Source organism: Danio rerio, chromosome 9 (assembly GCF_052040795.2).
Source record: "Danio rerio strain M-AB ecotype USA chromosome 9, GRCz13ab, whole genome shotgun sequence".
Lineage (NCBI taxonomy): Eukaryota > Metazoa > Chordata > Actinopteri > Cypriniformes > Danionidae > Danio > Danio rerio.
The window spans coordinates 32,053,837-32,069,025 of NC_141029.1; the positions used below are offsets into that span (position 1 = coordinate 32,053,837).

Genomic DNA, 15,189 nt, shown 5'->3' on the forward strand with positions numbered 1-15,189 from the left:
CCCCCCCCACACACACACACACATCCACACACACGAAAGAACAAACATTATGAAAATGATAGTTAGTTGTACAGTTAGCGATTTACTTCCGTTATTTGGAACGATTGCATTCAATTCAGAAGTCAACTGTACCAGAGGTCGCATGAACCGTACCCCAGACCACCAGAAGACACGTTCACACTAGTTAAACATATCGTACTATGCCGTCAAACGAGCCCGGGTGCGGACCAAGAGTGCTAGTGTGAAAGCACCCTTAAATACACTGACCTTATGAAATATGGTTCTTACCCTCTGTGAAACCCCCACTGAGATGGTCTATAAGGGCTGGAGTGCTCTCATCTAAAATTAAGACATCTTGCTCAACCACACCTCCTTCTTCTGACATAGCAGGATCTAAAAGTTCACCAACTGTGAAGACGTCCTTCAGCATCTCTCCTGGCAGCTCAGATGTTTTTTCTACTGCTAAAATATCATCCTGGACAAAAACCAAGACAAATCTACTGAGTCTCAGGCTTTGTGAACTTTACGAATGGTGATTCTTAAAGCAGTTATCAATATTAATGTTTCTGCCATTACATTCAATGTTAAAATCAATACCCTGACTATTAAAAATAGATTTTGAGAATATATGAATATCTAGTTGGTTCTAATTCACCTTGTGGTCAGAGTCTGGGAACTTCTCTGCTGGTTGGATTTCTTCTGGAGATGTTTCCTCTAACAAAAAAAAAAAAGAAAGTATATTACAGACTGCTGAAATGCACCGTAGACTATTGCTGTTCGTAACTACAAGCAAATACAGCAGTACCATGCAGAGCCTCAGTGATGTCAGGGCGGAGGTCAATAATGGTGTACTGGATAGTGGGGCCCTCTGAATAACTAAAAGTGCCTTCTACCATATTGGATTGAAGATTAATGAAGTCCAGTGTTTCACTGCTTATCTCTTCACTGCGTGTCTGCAGGGACACAACATATTCCACCAGTACTGCATTTTCACCACTGCAGAGAGAAAACAACAACTGCAATTATAATGGGCATACATAGGCTGATCAATTTTTAGACTTGCATTGTAACGTCATGACCATAAACATGATTCTTGCTTGTTTATAGTCTAACAACTCAGGAAGAGACTGCAACAAACACATTTTCTCACTTACTGACATGCATTCATGTAAACAAACATCAGGTCTAACTTACCTTGAGGGATCTATCTGTGGCCTATGGAAAAGATAAAGTTTATATTTTTACACAGCAGTTTTATCAGTGTATTAGTCTATAAGTTTATACTATTGTCTAACTATTTTCTCGAATTTGACAACTAAGAAGTATCTACATTTTTGTCAAATATGCTGCAGTTGCAAGTCCTGCGCCCCTAACCCTATCCCTCACAGTGACGTCACTAGCTCCATTGAGTGCATTATGTCTGACATTTCAAGTCTGAGACTTGCAGTATCAGCTTGCATAATCAAGGCTACATCCACATTCTATAAAAATTTTATACAAAAGTAGTCTTTGAACTGAAACATGGACAAACATACCTAATGTTCAGTACGGATACATTCTTAAATTCTGTTAGTTTCCCCAAAGCAGCTGAAATCTGTAGGAAGACAAATATTGTAAACTTGTTTAATTTCAAAATCAAAATAATATACTAACATAAACGGCTGGGCCAGCACAAGCACAAGATATTTGTATAAAGTACTGTATGTACAGTGTGTGTGTGTATGTACAGTATGTGGTACCTTCTCTGTGATCTGCTGAGTGAGTCTGCCATGTTCACTGCTGTTGGAGTTAAACAGCTCTTCACTCCATGGTTCCCCAGTCAGTAATAAAGCCAGCTCCACCTTCTGCTCAACGAGAGGATGCGATGGCAAAGCAGCAGCTTCCTGCTCAATCTCATTAGTGATCTACCACAGGCAATACACGCACAGGCTTTGCTTAGCAGGTGTTCCAATACTAAAAATTGATGATATGCTTTATTGAACCTCGGTCACCCGCCTACCTCAGTATCCTGCTCCATCAATATAACTTCAGATGGTGCTTCTGCAGTAACATCCTTCACACTCTCAGAAACAACTTCAACTGGAACCACTGAGGTCACCAACACAGCGGTCACAGCTTGAAGCTCATCTACTACAGAGTTTCAAATACATTTAATTATGATTTGGTGTGCAGTCGTGTTGCAGAATCAGTAATACTTATCTATTGATTTCCTGTTAATTACAACAATTGAATCTGAATTAAACACAAAGACCCAAAAAACTTTAATAACTGTAAATATAACCATTTTTTATACATTTCCTAATAGGTTTAATGTTTTGTAAGGGTTTTCTATATTTCTTCATTCGTTATTAACACGTATAACATACAAACCTGGTGTAACACTGCCTGGTTCTTGAGAAGAGTTCTCCGGTCTATTTAAAAAAGAAAGAAAAAGAAAGAATAAAAAGACTTTTGAAAATGACACATAACTACAGATACAAGAGTAAACAGTTCAACTACTCACACAAATAAATTAAAAAAAACAAACAGGTATAAAGGGTGTAGTACCTGCATACTGAGTATGTAGGTGTCTTACTGAGAAGAAAGAGGAAGACAAAACATGAGGAGAAAAACAAACTCAGTAAGACTGAACTCATCTAATACAAAACAAATGGAATGTTTTTAAAGGGATGGGTTTAGTGTGGTAAGTAAGGTTTTCAAATGTTCCATTTTACCTTTTTGGTCTTGTCTGTGCAAGTCTCTGCAATGAATCATGAAGATTCAAACACATAAGTCAAGCATACCACAAACCTTTGACACCAAATTTATATAATAAATTCATATTATATGTATATTTTTTAAGTTAATGAAGAGGAGTTCATTAACTACATTGCTACATACTCTCTGGACAAGTGTTATGTGTTCCTCTGATTGGCTAAAGGCAGTGCCAATCTCTCCTATGGAAACTTTATCTGTCTGGCATTGGCTCATCCAGGTCTGGTACTCTTCCTGATTGGGAAGCCGCTCCAAGAAGATTTTAAAGGCCTCCCAGACAACTTCCTGACACACTGATACAAACAAAAACAATAGAAAAACATTGTATTAGCACAACAAAGACCAACAGTAAAAAATACAAAAAGACCGCTCACCTTTTTTTTTTTTTTTTTTTTTGAGAAACATTCAATAATTTTCTCTTTCTTTGTATTTAAATCTTTAATCCCACAGCTACTTATTTGTTCCTCTTTTGATCCTGCTCAAACTCGGTCCTGGAGGGCTGGTGTCCTGCATAGTTTAGCTCCAACTTACTTCTACATACCTGACTGGAAGTTTTTGTATACCTAGAAAGAGCTTGATTAGCTGGTCTAGGTTTGTTTAGTTGGGGTTGTTGGAGCTAAAATATGCAAGACACCGGGCCTACAGGACCGAGTTTGGGCACCCCTGTTTTAGACGTTGACTCTTCTGGTCATAGTCTTGCCTCAGAATCAATCCACTTCTGGTCTTAGTCCTTAATATTTTGAATTAACCCTCATCAATATTGACACAATACTCAACCATGTTCTGCTCATGGTTCTGATTTGAAATTAACTCTCTTTTGGTTTGTCTTGAGCTGTATCTGGTATATGTACTGTACTGACCCTGACTCAACCCTCTTCTGGTCTGTCCTTGACTCAAATCGTAACTTGGATTTTGGCATTAACTCAGACTTTTCCCTCATTTAAACTCTACCTCGATTCTGACTCAACATTGTCTGATCTAAGTCTTGTCTTGACTTGAAATCTATCTTCTTTTGGTCTTGATCTTGACTCTGAATAAACCATCACCTGTTTTTTGGCTATGGCACTGCCTCCGACTTAACTCAACTCATCTCAACTCTCTTCAGATCTCAGTTTTGACGGAACAGGATTTTACAGGAAGATCTTCTAATTGAGGATTGGACACTCAGATGGTTGGGTCTAGAGCCAGGAGGTTTAAACTCCTCAGAGCAAACATACGGCTCATGACGCTAAAACACACTAGCAAACATTTAGCTCAACAATTACCTAAAGCACACTGCAATTTCACACAAAAATAATATCTTAATGGCTCTGTACCACAGTAAATATGAAATTACCAATGATTTTACTATCTTAAACACCTCTGCCCCACACTAACACTCTGAGTTAGTCAGAGTAACTTGCCAATGCCAACTTTAATTTTATTTTCTAAGGTCAACAGCATTGAAATTGGATTTCTGAGGCACAGTTGTTTGGACATATGGGTGCATTTTCAAGATGGAGATTATCTGCCCATATGACACTGGTTCTGTCCAAAGCTGTACTTCACAATGGTCCACTTAGACAAGATTGCTCACACCCTCATTCTCAGTCATGGATATTAAAGCTTTGACCTTATTAGCCCCAATTCATTGTGTGAACTGACTTGTAACCCCACCATCTTGCCTACTAATTTGTTAAGGAATAAATCACATGTGACCTGTGAAATAGTACTCTGAGGTCTTTCAACACTAACCCAAGACCTCTGAGTCTGGAACTGACTGCCAAACGCTAATGAGATCCCATTGTTACATACTCAGCTGTCAGCTGTGTGAAAGTGCTAGTTGATGAATTTCATGGAAGATTTGTGGTCAAGACTCCACACAAAATATATAAATTAAACAAAAATGACTTTGATTTAAATCTTGTTACTTGGGCCACGTCTTGGCTTATGACCTCAGACAATGATGTAGTGTAGTGATAATCCATTTAACCACACGTTTAGCTGCAGAATGCCATGTCCCACCAATCCGTTGCTTTCTAGCTCACTCTTACCTATACATTATATGCTATTCCAACTTCACTTTTCTTTCATTTATTGGCTAGCTAACAGCCTTGAATAATTCCTCATAGCTGTCAGAACAGAAGTTCTGATTGTGGCTTTGAGAACTTGGATCCTGTTGTGTAGTGTCTTCTGAACATGCTTTGTTTTTATTTTAAGACGAACATCTATAAAAGGCAATAGCCAGATTCTCAGAAACATGATCTGGTTAAGCTCAGACACTTAAACAATATTAATTATAGATAGCATGAAGAAAAAAATAAGACATTCCAGAACTAACAGCTCATTTTGTGCTGTTGTTTTCCATCTAACATGATGGTTTCCAGTAAAATGATGTCACTAAGCGTCTATCCTCCTTTTATAAAATAGTAGTAAAATCATTTAGAAATAACCCAAATTTACAAACTTTTGTACACAAAAAAATGTTATTTTAGGGTTCCGTTCAGTACTTTGACACTGAGCTCTACATAAATGCATGCATAAATGCATGCTAATTTCACATACATCAAAATACAGGTATTTTAATGTAATAATAATTTTAACAATTGTGTCTCACCTCTTAGCTGATAGTACTTCAGATGGTTAGAAATGGCTTGCTGCACTGTTTCTTGACTGCACAGGCGTACTCCACTAGACAGAAAAGCATTACGCTTATGTCTTGGCAAGAGTCTTTTGTCTCCAGGCTTTTTCACAAACATTTGAAACAATCTGTGAGAGTGCTCATTTGCATTTCCAACCAAAGTGTTCTGGTCATCTTCTTCTGAAACAGATATATACACATAAATGTACCCATCTTCCTCCTGGCACACTGGCAACTAATACATAAATATGCATGGATACATACCTGCAGTAATATCCAGCTGGCCTATTGCAAATATACAGCATAAACAACAAAGAGTGCAGGTCCATATGAGCTTCCACATAGTGACTTCCTGCGAAAAAAGATGCTTTTCAATTGTAGTTGCTTCACTTTGGACGACGTGACCAAACCTTCCAACATCTATGCATATCCAGTCTTGACGGATAGTTGTTTTTGTATATTGTTGCTGAAATAAAGCGTTCTCCAGACTGTCAGCAAAAAGCGCAGGTGTATGACTGTGGCAATCCTGTGGCAGGTAGGCAGATGGAAGGGGATTTTTCTTTTTTTTCCTCTTCTTCTAATCTTGTTTGGTAATCCTGTAGAGCAGCTCATCAAGATGTAACTGGAAGGACTGGAGTTAACCAAGTCTGCTAACAAAAATACACGTGAATGAAATACTGGAAGGAAGAAAAAAAAAAAAAGGAAGAAGTGATTTGTTAAAATAATCTGAAAAGAGGTTTATGGAAACACTTCTCAGCTTGACCTCCTGCAAGGGCAAATACAAGTAACAATGGTTTGACCTTTAAAGTCTTTGATGATGATTTGTCATATAAAGAATGAAACAACTGATGAACAAAAATTGGAGTAGCGACAGATCTTGCCTTCCTTATTTTGACTTACATGAATTATTATAAAAGTCTAAAAACCTAAAATGTGACAAATCTGGGTGTTAATTTGGACCGTAGCCAGGGGGGTTCAGCATTTGCCCCATACACAAACTCATTTGTCCCATTTTGACTGCTATGCCATCATAAATAATGAAAATAACACATCAAAAAAGGATTTATGACCTAAGAGGAATTGGCTGTCGCTTCGGTGTGACTTTAGCTAATCAGTTTTGGCCAATGCTAACAAATATTTTCATTTTACAATCTGGCGCAAGAGAAGTCATCTTTCGCTACTGTATTGTTTTTCAACAGAGAAAACATTTTGCAGGTTACTTTTAATTTAAATCTTGGACCTTATTCTTGAAACAAAAAATGAGCAATGAAAAGGTGTGAAGCACCAAAAGCGGCATATGTTAAGATTGATTTGAATACTATTTTGGCTTTTGTTGTTATTCATGAATTTTCAAATGTATTTTCTTTACAAGAGAGGCTAGAAAAATCATAAAGCTCTACATTATTATTATATTTTAATTATTTTTTTATTCAAATGGCCAAATTGTGACTGAGGAAATTTGAATGTGCTGGCTAGTTTGTTATTTGCCTAATAAATGACAACAGACTACAGTTTTTAACAGATTTTTTACTAATGATCTTTAATGGAATTAATAAGTATTTTTAAAATAAGTATTATTTCACTTTTCTTTATTAGAAATATTTAGGGGTATAAAAGTGGGGTTATGATGACCATGAGACAAGCTAATTCAGCTAAAATGGTGCTTAAAATGTCACTAAATTGAGTATTTAAATCTCAAAATTAAATAGGAAACGAGGCGTATAACTGCAAAAAGGTCCACTTTTTGAGAAAAAAGAACCACGCAATTCACCAGGCTGGCTACGGGCCTGTTAGGACCTTTTTAGGCCAAAATAAAGAAGAATATATATAATTTCCCTCGTAGCAAGAGGGTCGCTTGTTCGAACCCCGGCTGGATCATTTGGCATTTCTGTGTTCCCCCATGTTCGCATAGGTTTCCTCCGGGTGCTCCCATTTTCCCCACAGTCCAGACATGCGCTATAGGTGAACTGGGTAAGCTAAATTGTCAGTAGTGCATGTGTGTACTGTATGTCCTGGTCCTCCAGGTTGAGGGTTGAGCATTGGGCTAATGACCCACCTCGTAAAAATTAAATGTTCTGAAACATTTTAGATGTAACTTCGATATAAACGGTGGAAGTAAGGTTATTTACAAGGAACACAACATTTTAATATGTTTTTTAAATAAACACACAATGAGTTGTTCTAGCAAAATTCTATTGAAATGCAGATTAAAATTATATATGTGTTAATACATTTTTAGTTTTGCACACAAAAAGAGCTTAAGTCTGAAACAAAGGATGGAGACAAACAGATCTAAAAAATTATCAGATTGAATTAAAATGTGTATAAAACTGTAACAGCCATGTTGCTAACAAGTAGCACTTATTAGCAGACATGTGTCTAGACAAAACAATTAAAGCATAAAGTTCAATGATGGTATGCCATACAACAATGTTAGCAATAACTATCTTATCCAGTTTAAGGTGCAACCCCTAAATGGTTATGTCCCAAATAATCAGACCTGCAATCACACACCCTCTTTCCAAAACTCCTCCCTTTCAACCCTTCACTGACTGGACAGTCACATAAGCAGGTGGGATTTCTCAGCCATTTTTTTTAGGTCTTTTGAGAAGATGTGACGATGTCATGTGATGTGTGTGTGCGTGAGGTGTTTGGCTAAAGCTGAGGGTGGATTTTGTAGCTTTAATAAACCCTTGTGCTCACATGCTGATTTATAAGCCATGATACAATTACTGCACAGATCGTTTAGTGTCCGTGTCCTTAAACATTTACACCACACTGCTTCTGTTTTTGTTGTACAGTATATACAACACATTTTCTATATATGCATTTGCCCATGTCTGTGTGGCTTGACAAAACTATCTCATGTTTTAGGTATTTTATAGGTATTATTTTTGAGCTTTTGAAGTAAATTTAAATTTGATACACGTAACAAAAAAGCTGAAATATTTTAGCCATCTCATACCTATCATCATTTTATACATACAATGATTTTGTCTCATAATTTGTATTGTTTTAAAATAGGGGGGGGGGGGGGGGTTCCAAGATCAAAAACCTTGAGATGTATAATTTAAGCGGCCATTAAAAAATGCATAGCCAAATCAATATCATCACTGTGGTATTTTTGAAAAGTTCATATTTTACTAGCATAGCAGGTGAAAATTGATTGAACCACTCAAGAACAATGAGCTCTGAATGCTGAATACTCTGAATGCTGAATACTCTGAATGCTCCAATGGTCTGAAACATTTTAATAACTGAGATCAAATTTACAACTGGACATATAACTAAAAGATTTATTTCTGTAGAATTTGAGTAAACTTTTGATTGATGTTTGTGTCATCTGACATAGGAGCAATGATGCTGAGAGAGCAGAGATGCACAGCATAAGCATGCGCAGAGGGAGGAAAAAAGCACAGACGTGTCCTGTATCATTGCAACATTCTTAACCTTCTTAAACTTACTTTTTTAGGAGCTAATCTAGTGACCAATATTGCAGTTCACCATGTCATGTTTTCAAAAGTTTTGCAGAATCAATATTTGGAGCACCTGAAACCTCCTTTTTGAGAATAATCTTAACCTCTAAGACAATTTTTCAATGTGATAATGATCTACAAACAGGATATAGCTTGTGTGCAAATTAGTTTCAGTTCATTTATTTAGATATTTACTAAAACAACTTCCTCTGTGGGTCTGTATTTCTCATGTGTGTGGTAAACTGCTGTTTACTGACCCTATATTGCTCACCTACTCAAATAAGGATTTGATCAACATGTATTACAAAATTAAGATTTGTGCAATGAATTTTAAAGAGTTACGGTTCAAATATAAAGAAAATCTACATTTATATGCAGTACAGGCTACTTTGTTTATGCATTAGTATAAAGATCCTATAACAAATGTTTTAATGGTGTTCAATGTGCGCAACGCAATCTCGCGGCAATTCGTAACGTTTTGATTTAGTGGCTAATTCATATGAATTCGTACAATCTAATTCATACAATTTAGTACGACTTGCTCATCACCCAATGACGGTTGGGGTTAGGGGTGGGGTTGGGGGCCACGCCTTCTTTTTTAAAATCGTACATTTTCGTACGACTGACCTCGTACAAATTCGTCCGAATTAGCCACTAAACTGAAAAAACGTAAAATACTTACGTTTCCTGGTAAGATCAGGCTAATGTGATTTGCATTTTATTGTGTTGCTGATATTTCTATGCACACACCAATTAATTTTTAAATTTGATCATAGATTTTGATATTAACAGACTGCAGAATACATCTGTTATGCTGACAATTTTCAGTGCATTATACCCAGGGCCAGATTGGCTAATTGGGAGGACCGGGAGGATTCCCGGTGGGCCAGTCCGTTTTTTTGGCCATGAGGACCAGTGTCCCTAGCTGCCTAAACACTCAGCAGTCGCACTTTTTTTCATTTATTCATTTATTTCTTTGACCATAGCGTCACTTTTGGGAGTACCATTTATACAATAGTAACTGTTGTGAATCAACTCTTAAAAGGTGATTTGTCATTAATTTTAATTATATTAAATTTCAACTTGTGACTACACTATAAAAAATTATATGATCAATTAGTCCTAACAGCATATGCATTTAGGTCACTGTAACATATTAAACTAAGTCAATCATATTCAAGCTTAATTTTATAATCGTATTATTACACAAGCTGTTTTGAGTCAGTTTAACATAATATAAGTTCAATGGACTCATAAGGTTAATTTAATTCAGCTTAAAAATTTAAAGCAACCAGGATTTTTTTTAAGTGTAGATAAATAGTTTTTTAAGTGTAATTATTCACTTTTATAATCCAATCCTGTATGACCGTGGAACACAAAATTTATTCTAAAGAATACTTTTAAAATTCGAAATCAACTTTTGTAAGTTGTATGGACAGAAGTGTGTGTAGGTATAGTGTGCCCACAGTCATATTGGATTAAAATAAACACAAAAAGTCTCTTTTTCAAAATTTCTTGACGTGAAAATAGGATCCAAATCCCTGCAATTTTGAGGCCCACCTCAATGTGATGTAGGAGTGCGGTTTTCCCCACCCACAGAATTGATTGACAGACGCGTATTAATATGTCTCTATAGTAACACGTATAATCATATCCACAAGAGCGCACTTGCAAAGCAACTGGGATTAAAAGATCTGTTCAACTCTCTGTGATCAGCTACAGCTTAAGAATGTGTTTTACAAGTTTAAAACGTTTTTAAAATGGTGCATGTTTACCAACTGACATATTTTATAGACAAAAAGGAAAAGGAAAAACATCTGCAATATGAAGCATTTGTATGGCAATTTTCTTGTATACCAGTGTACACCCAATTACATCATTATTTTTGCAATTCCATGTTAATATCGCATGGGAAATATGTGGTGTTTTTGAGCTTTTTTCATGTGAAACCAATGTGGTCATGTGTGGAGATAATGTAATCACATGGGTTTCACTTGAAAATTTAAAAAAATCTTCATTTCACTCATTCTGCATATTGCTGATTTTGTTTTGTAGGGAAAATGTTTTTTTGTGTGTGTAACATTTATTAACCAAGGCTCATTCTGATTGCGTATGTACATTTCTGGAGAAAGCAAAAGTTGTCCCAGGAGCTACATTTTTATTTTTATTTTATTTTTTGAACTGTTTTCGTGAATCATTGTGGATGCTATTTTAGATCTCAAATTTCTGTCGCTGTCAACTGACTCACTGACTGACTGACTGATTGACAGATTCCCCCCACTCATCTCCTTCCTTAAACTCAACCAACGGTGTTTTTAAATGCACCGATTAACAACCCACCTTCTTCCCTAAACCCAACCAAGATTTTTAAAAGCAATCCAGAAAAAGAAAAGCCCTCTGCAGCCTGATTTTTACCACGTTACCACATTCTCACCCTGTTTTTTTTTTCTTTTTTTTTTTAGCTTTTGTCTTACCTGTTTTTTTAAACCATTCTTCACTGGACTCGAACCCCATCATCACTCTGCTCTGCATCTGAAGTCCGCCAATATACATAAGGATACACTACTGGTACTGGTAACAATGGAAATCCGTCCATTAAGAGGTAAGCAGTCAGCTGGTAAACAAGAAAGGGAAGGTTGTCAGAACGCCCCATAGCGTTTGTTTTAAAGATAAAATGCAGCCATATGTACTTCTGGCTACATAATTCGCAATCTCCACAAATGTATATAGGGCTACGTTTTTTAGAATGAATGTATGTTGAACATTTTACAGTCGTGTGTAGTGTCACCGTCGGGACACAGAGTCTGCAGAACATAAGCTCTCCCTTCCAGCTTCACTACACCTCCTCCAGTAGTAGCCTAGTTTCCTCACAGATCCCCCCATTCAGATACTTACCAGCCCAACCCTGCCTAGCTTCATTAGAGAACCAGTCTTAGGCTACAGGGAGATGCTGATCCTACAGAAGAAAAAATACATGTTTAGAAATGCAGATGCTGAAAGAACTGCCATTTTCGGGTGTACTATGCCTTTAAGCATTTGAATACAGATATTAATATATGCCAGAAATGAGGAAACTGTCTATACATCACACATTTATAGAACTCGAGGAAGTCGAGGAAGTTTATTTCTTGCTCATCTATTCTGATATAAATACTTCCAAAAAGTCAAATGCCAAGACAAGAGGATCATAAGATGAAGAACACAGAGGAACTGAAGATGGGGCTCCTGTTTGCATTCTTCATGCTATTTTTGAAGACTTCATATGTGCTTTCTTGGATTCCTGGTAAATGTGTCTTTTACAGTGATATGGAAGGATTTACTTCAGCCTCAACCTATGCTGGACAAACAAACATTGCTAAATGCGTTAGTGTTACAGACATTAAAGAAGACCTTCGTGGACTTCCTGCAAACGTACTAAATCTCTACATTAAGATGGATTTGCACTCTCATGGTGTCTTGTCCCCAAACTCATTTTCAAATTTGGCTTAACTGGAATACCTCGAGATTACTGGATGCTTTTCAGAGATCCCTCCAAAAGCGTTTAGTGGATTACCACATCTAACTTCACTAACAATATCTTCCTTCAGTTCAGAAAACTGGTGTGAGGTAGCTCTTGATTTCAGTCATCTTCCCTCACTTACCAGTTTGTCAATTTCATATTACAGTTTATCATTATTGGAACCAAATGTTTTTGAAAAGATTCCTCAATTGCAGAACTTATACTTAATTGATGTGCGTTTGAAGAATATGTCTGAGATTCTGTGTCGACTTACAAACATAAAAAAACTAAAGCAGTTCAATTTATTCGATGATGCACTGACTCACCTTCAAAAGCCAAACTGCTCAGTTTTTAACATCTCTGACATTTCTACTGAGTTCAATATTGAATACGCAGATTTATATCTGAATAATGTAGAACATGTAGATGAGGGAGCTTTGAAAGTTTTTGGAAAGTTGTTTTGCATTAATTTTGGTTCAAACACAGATTTCCTCAGATATCTTTCTTTGATTGGAGTACATAAAATCAGTAGTTTGTATGTGGATGTGGATGTACTTAATGTTAACGATTTGTGTACAGCAGCTAAGTTATATTCCATTGAGAGTATATTTGCTGATTACAAGACAATTAATTTACCGCAAACTCAAACTAATATCTCAGAGGGCTGTAGAAAGATTAAGAACATTGTGCTTAACAAACATTTTAATGCAAACATCTTAGATGTAAATTCTGTCGTTCAGTTATTCAGCAACCTCACCAGTATTAAAATATTTCTGCATATGTTCAGATCAGATGATTTCCAATCTCTTTGTGCTTCAAAACCACATGCAGTCAAACAGATTTCTGTCATGAGTTTAGGTCCTTATATAGATTTTATAGTTTCCTTTCAATTTACGTGTTTTACAAATCTTATAATACTGGAATTATTTAATAATCAAATTTATAACATAGAAGATTTTGCTTTTGTTGGACTGAATAAGCTGGAAGAGTTATACCTCAGTGGCAACAAATTATCTTATATTCATCAACACACATTCAGTGGCTTACATGAACTGATGGTTCTGGATCTCCAAGGAAATCATATAATTTACATTGAGCCAAAATCATTTGGACATTTTATGAACATTACCACACTTCTGTTAGGAGATCTCAACTTCTCTCCTGACATGTCATTGATCAAGGTAAATTTATCCGATATATTTTATGGAATTCCATGTAATTTGAGCAATCTTTTCCTTAGTTCAGGCCTGAGACCAATGCATCTTGTGATGGGGAGTAATACTACACTGAATAATGGGCTAAACTTACGCATCACAGGCCAATATGTGATCGTTGAGGACTGCAATAATTTGCTTTTAACATCTGTAGTCTCACTTCAGATAAATGCAGCATATGTGAGCTGTGAAAATGAATTCATTGGCAAATATGTCCCATCAGTCGTCAGTCTGGAATTTCATTCAAAGTTCTCTGACAATATTGGAGACTTGGCTGTAATCAATCAGCTTGTTCATTTAAAAACTCTAAAACTAGAAGACATTGACTTTAAAAATCAGCCGAACTTGGCCATCATGTTTCACAATCTGACCAAACTCCAGACTCTGATTCTGGCAAACTGCAGAATATTCTTTCTGGATGGAAGTCTGACCAAGGATTTAACCGCATTGAGAAAACTCATTCTTATCCCAACTAACACTGTCAACATTCTACAAACTTTTGTGGAACATCTCACTGATTTGGAGTATGTCTATTTTGAAGGCTTGGGTCTCTACTGCAGTTGTGATGATGCGTGGCTGGTCTCATGGGTGAAGGACAACAGAAAGGTGGAGGTCAGCATGTTCAACCCCACCATGCAAGATTTGCAGTGCTTGATTGAAAATGAAGTTGACCAACTCAACTTTGTCAGTTTCGTCAAAGAAAACTGCTCATTTGACATTGAGTTTGTGTTCTTCGCCAGCACTGCTGTCTTTTTGTGCATCTTTATTGTTGTGGTCCTGATGTACAAATTTGTAGGCCAGTACTTCAAGCCGTTCTTTCACATCGCCAGCGGATGGTTTCGAGAGGTTTTGCGTATGAAGAAGAAACAGCAGTATCGCTATGATGTTTTTGTGTCTTACAGCAGTAAGGATGAGCACTGGGTCATGGAGGAACTTCTTCCAAACTTAGAGCAGCGTGGACCTCCATTTTTGCGTATCTGTCTGCACAGTCGGGACTTTCAGTTGGGACACGACATTGTGGAAAACATCACAGACAGCATCTATGCAAGTCGCCGTACTCTTTGTCTCGTCAGTCAAAACTACCTCGGTAGCAACTGGTGCTCACTTGAGATGCAGCTGGCCACCTACCGGCTTCAGGTAGAACACAGAGACATTCTTATCCTGGTCTTCCTAGAAACCATTCCATCTCGCTTGCTTTCCTCCCATCACAGACTGGCCCGGCTGGTAAAAACTAGAACCTATCTGGACTGGCCACACGACCCGGAGAGGCATGAAGCATTCTGGCACAGGTTGTGGTGTAAACTGAGCTCTAGTAAAGCCAACTAGACTTTCCTTCTGTTTATTGGGCAGTTGCTTAAAACCTTTACAAACTCTCTCTTGCAAAGTGAGCAATAGTTCCAGTAATGTCATGGAGGAAGAAAACAAAAGTTTTACTTGCATTTGGACTGATGAATTTAAATATTTTTGCTTGTATATTTAACTAAATTTCTCAAACCTTCACTGTAATGTGCATTTTATAATGATTTACTTTTATATAACATGCTTAACAAAGATTGTGTAGCCTAATGTTTAAATAGAAAAATAAAATGTCTGCAAACATAATATTCAACCAGTTGGCCTTGTCAT

At 36.8% G+C, this 15,189-nt stretch overlaps 1 protein-coding gene and 1 non-coding gene across 2 annotated transcripts in view; one reads left to right on the forward strand and one right to left on the reverse strand.

Annotated features, from left to right (window-relative positions):
- The window catches only part of impg2a (interphotoreceptor matrix proteoglycan 2a), a 32,629-nt gene that overhangs the window by 13,514 nt on the left and 3,926 nt on the right, over positions 1–15,189 (reverse strand). The window contains exons 3-17 of the mRNA XM_087267918.1: positions 11,746–11,806; positions 11,325–11,464; positions 5,639–6,021; positions 5,351–5,554; positions 2,881–3,047; positions 2,715–2,740; positions 2,548–2,574; positions 2,371–2,411; positions 2,000–2,130; positions 1,740–1,904; positions 1,536–1,594; positions 1,195–1,215; positions 806–996; positions 656–714; positions 289–475 (exon numbers count right to left, since the gene is read on the reverse strand). Coding sequence (XP_087124044.1) covers positions 289–475; positions 656–714; positions 806–996; positions 1,195–1,215; positions 1,536–1,594; positions 1,740–1,904; positions 2,000–2,130; positions 2,371–2,411; positions 2,548–2,574; positions 2,715–2,740; positions 2,881–3,047; positions 5,351–5,554; positions 5,639–5,717 — 1,357 coding nt within the window. The 5' untranslated portion in view covers positions 5,718–6,021; positions 11,325–11,464; positions 11,746–11,806. The remainder of the gene's footprint in view (positions 1–288; positions 476–655; positions 715–805; positions 997–1,194; positions 1,216–1,535; positions 1,595–1,739; positions 1,905–1,999; positions 2,131–2,370; positions 2,412–2,547; positions 2,575–2,714; positions 2,741–2,880; positions 3,048–5,350; positions 5,555–5,638; positions 6,022–11,324; positions 11,465–11,745; positions 11,807–15,189) is intronic.
- Positions 12,598–15,168, forward strand: tlr20f (toll-like receptor 20f). Its single transcript, XR_015499492.1, has one exon. It is a non-coding gene; the product is annotated as a toll-like receptor 20f (transcript).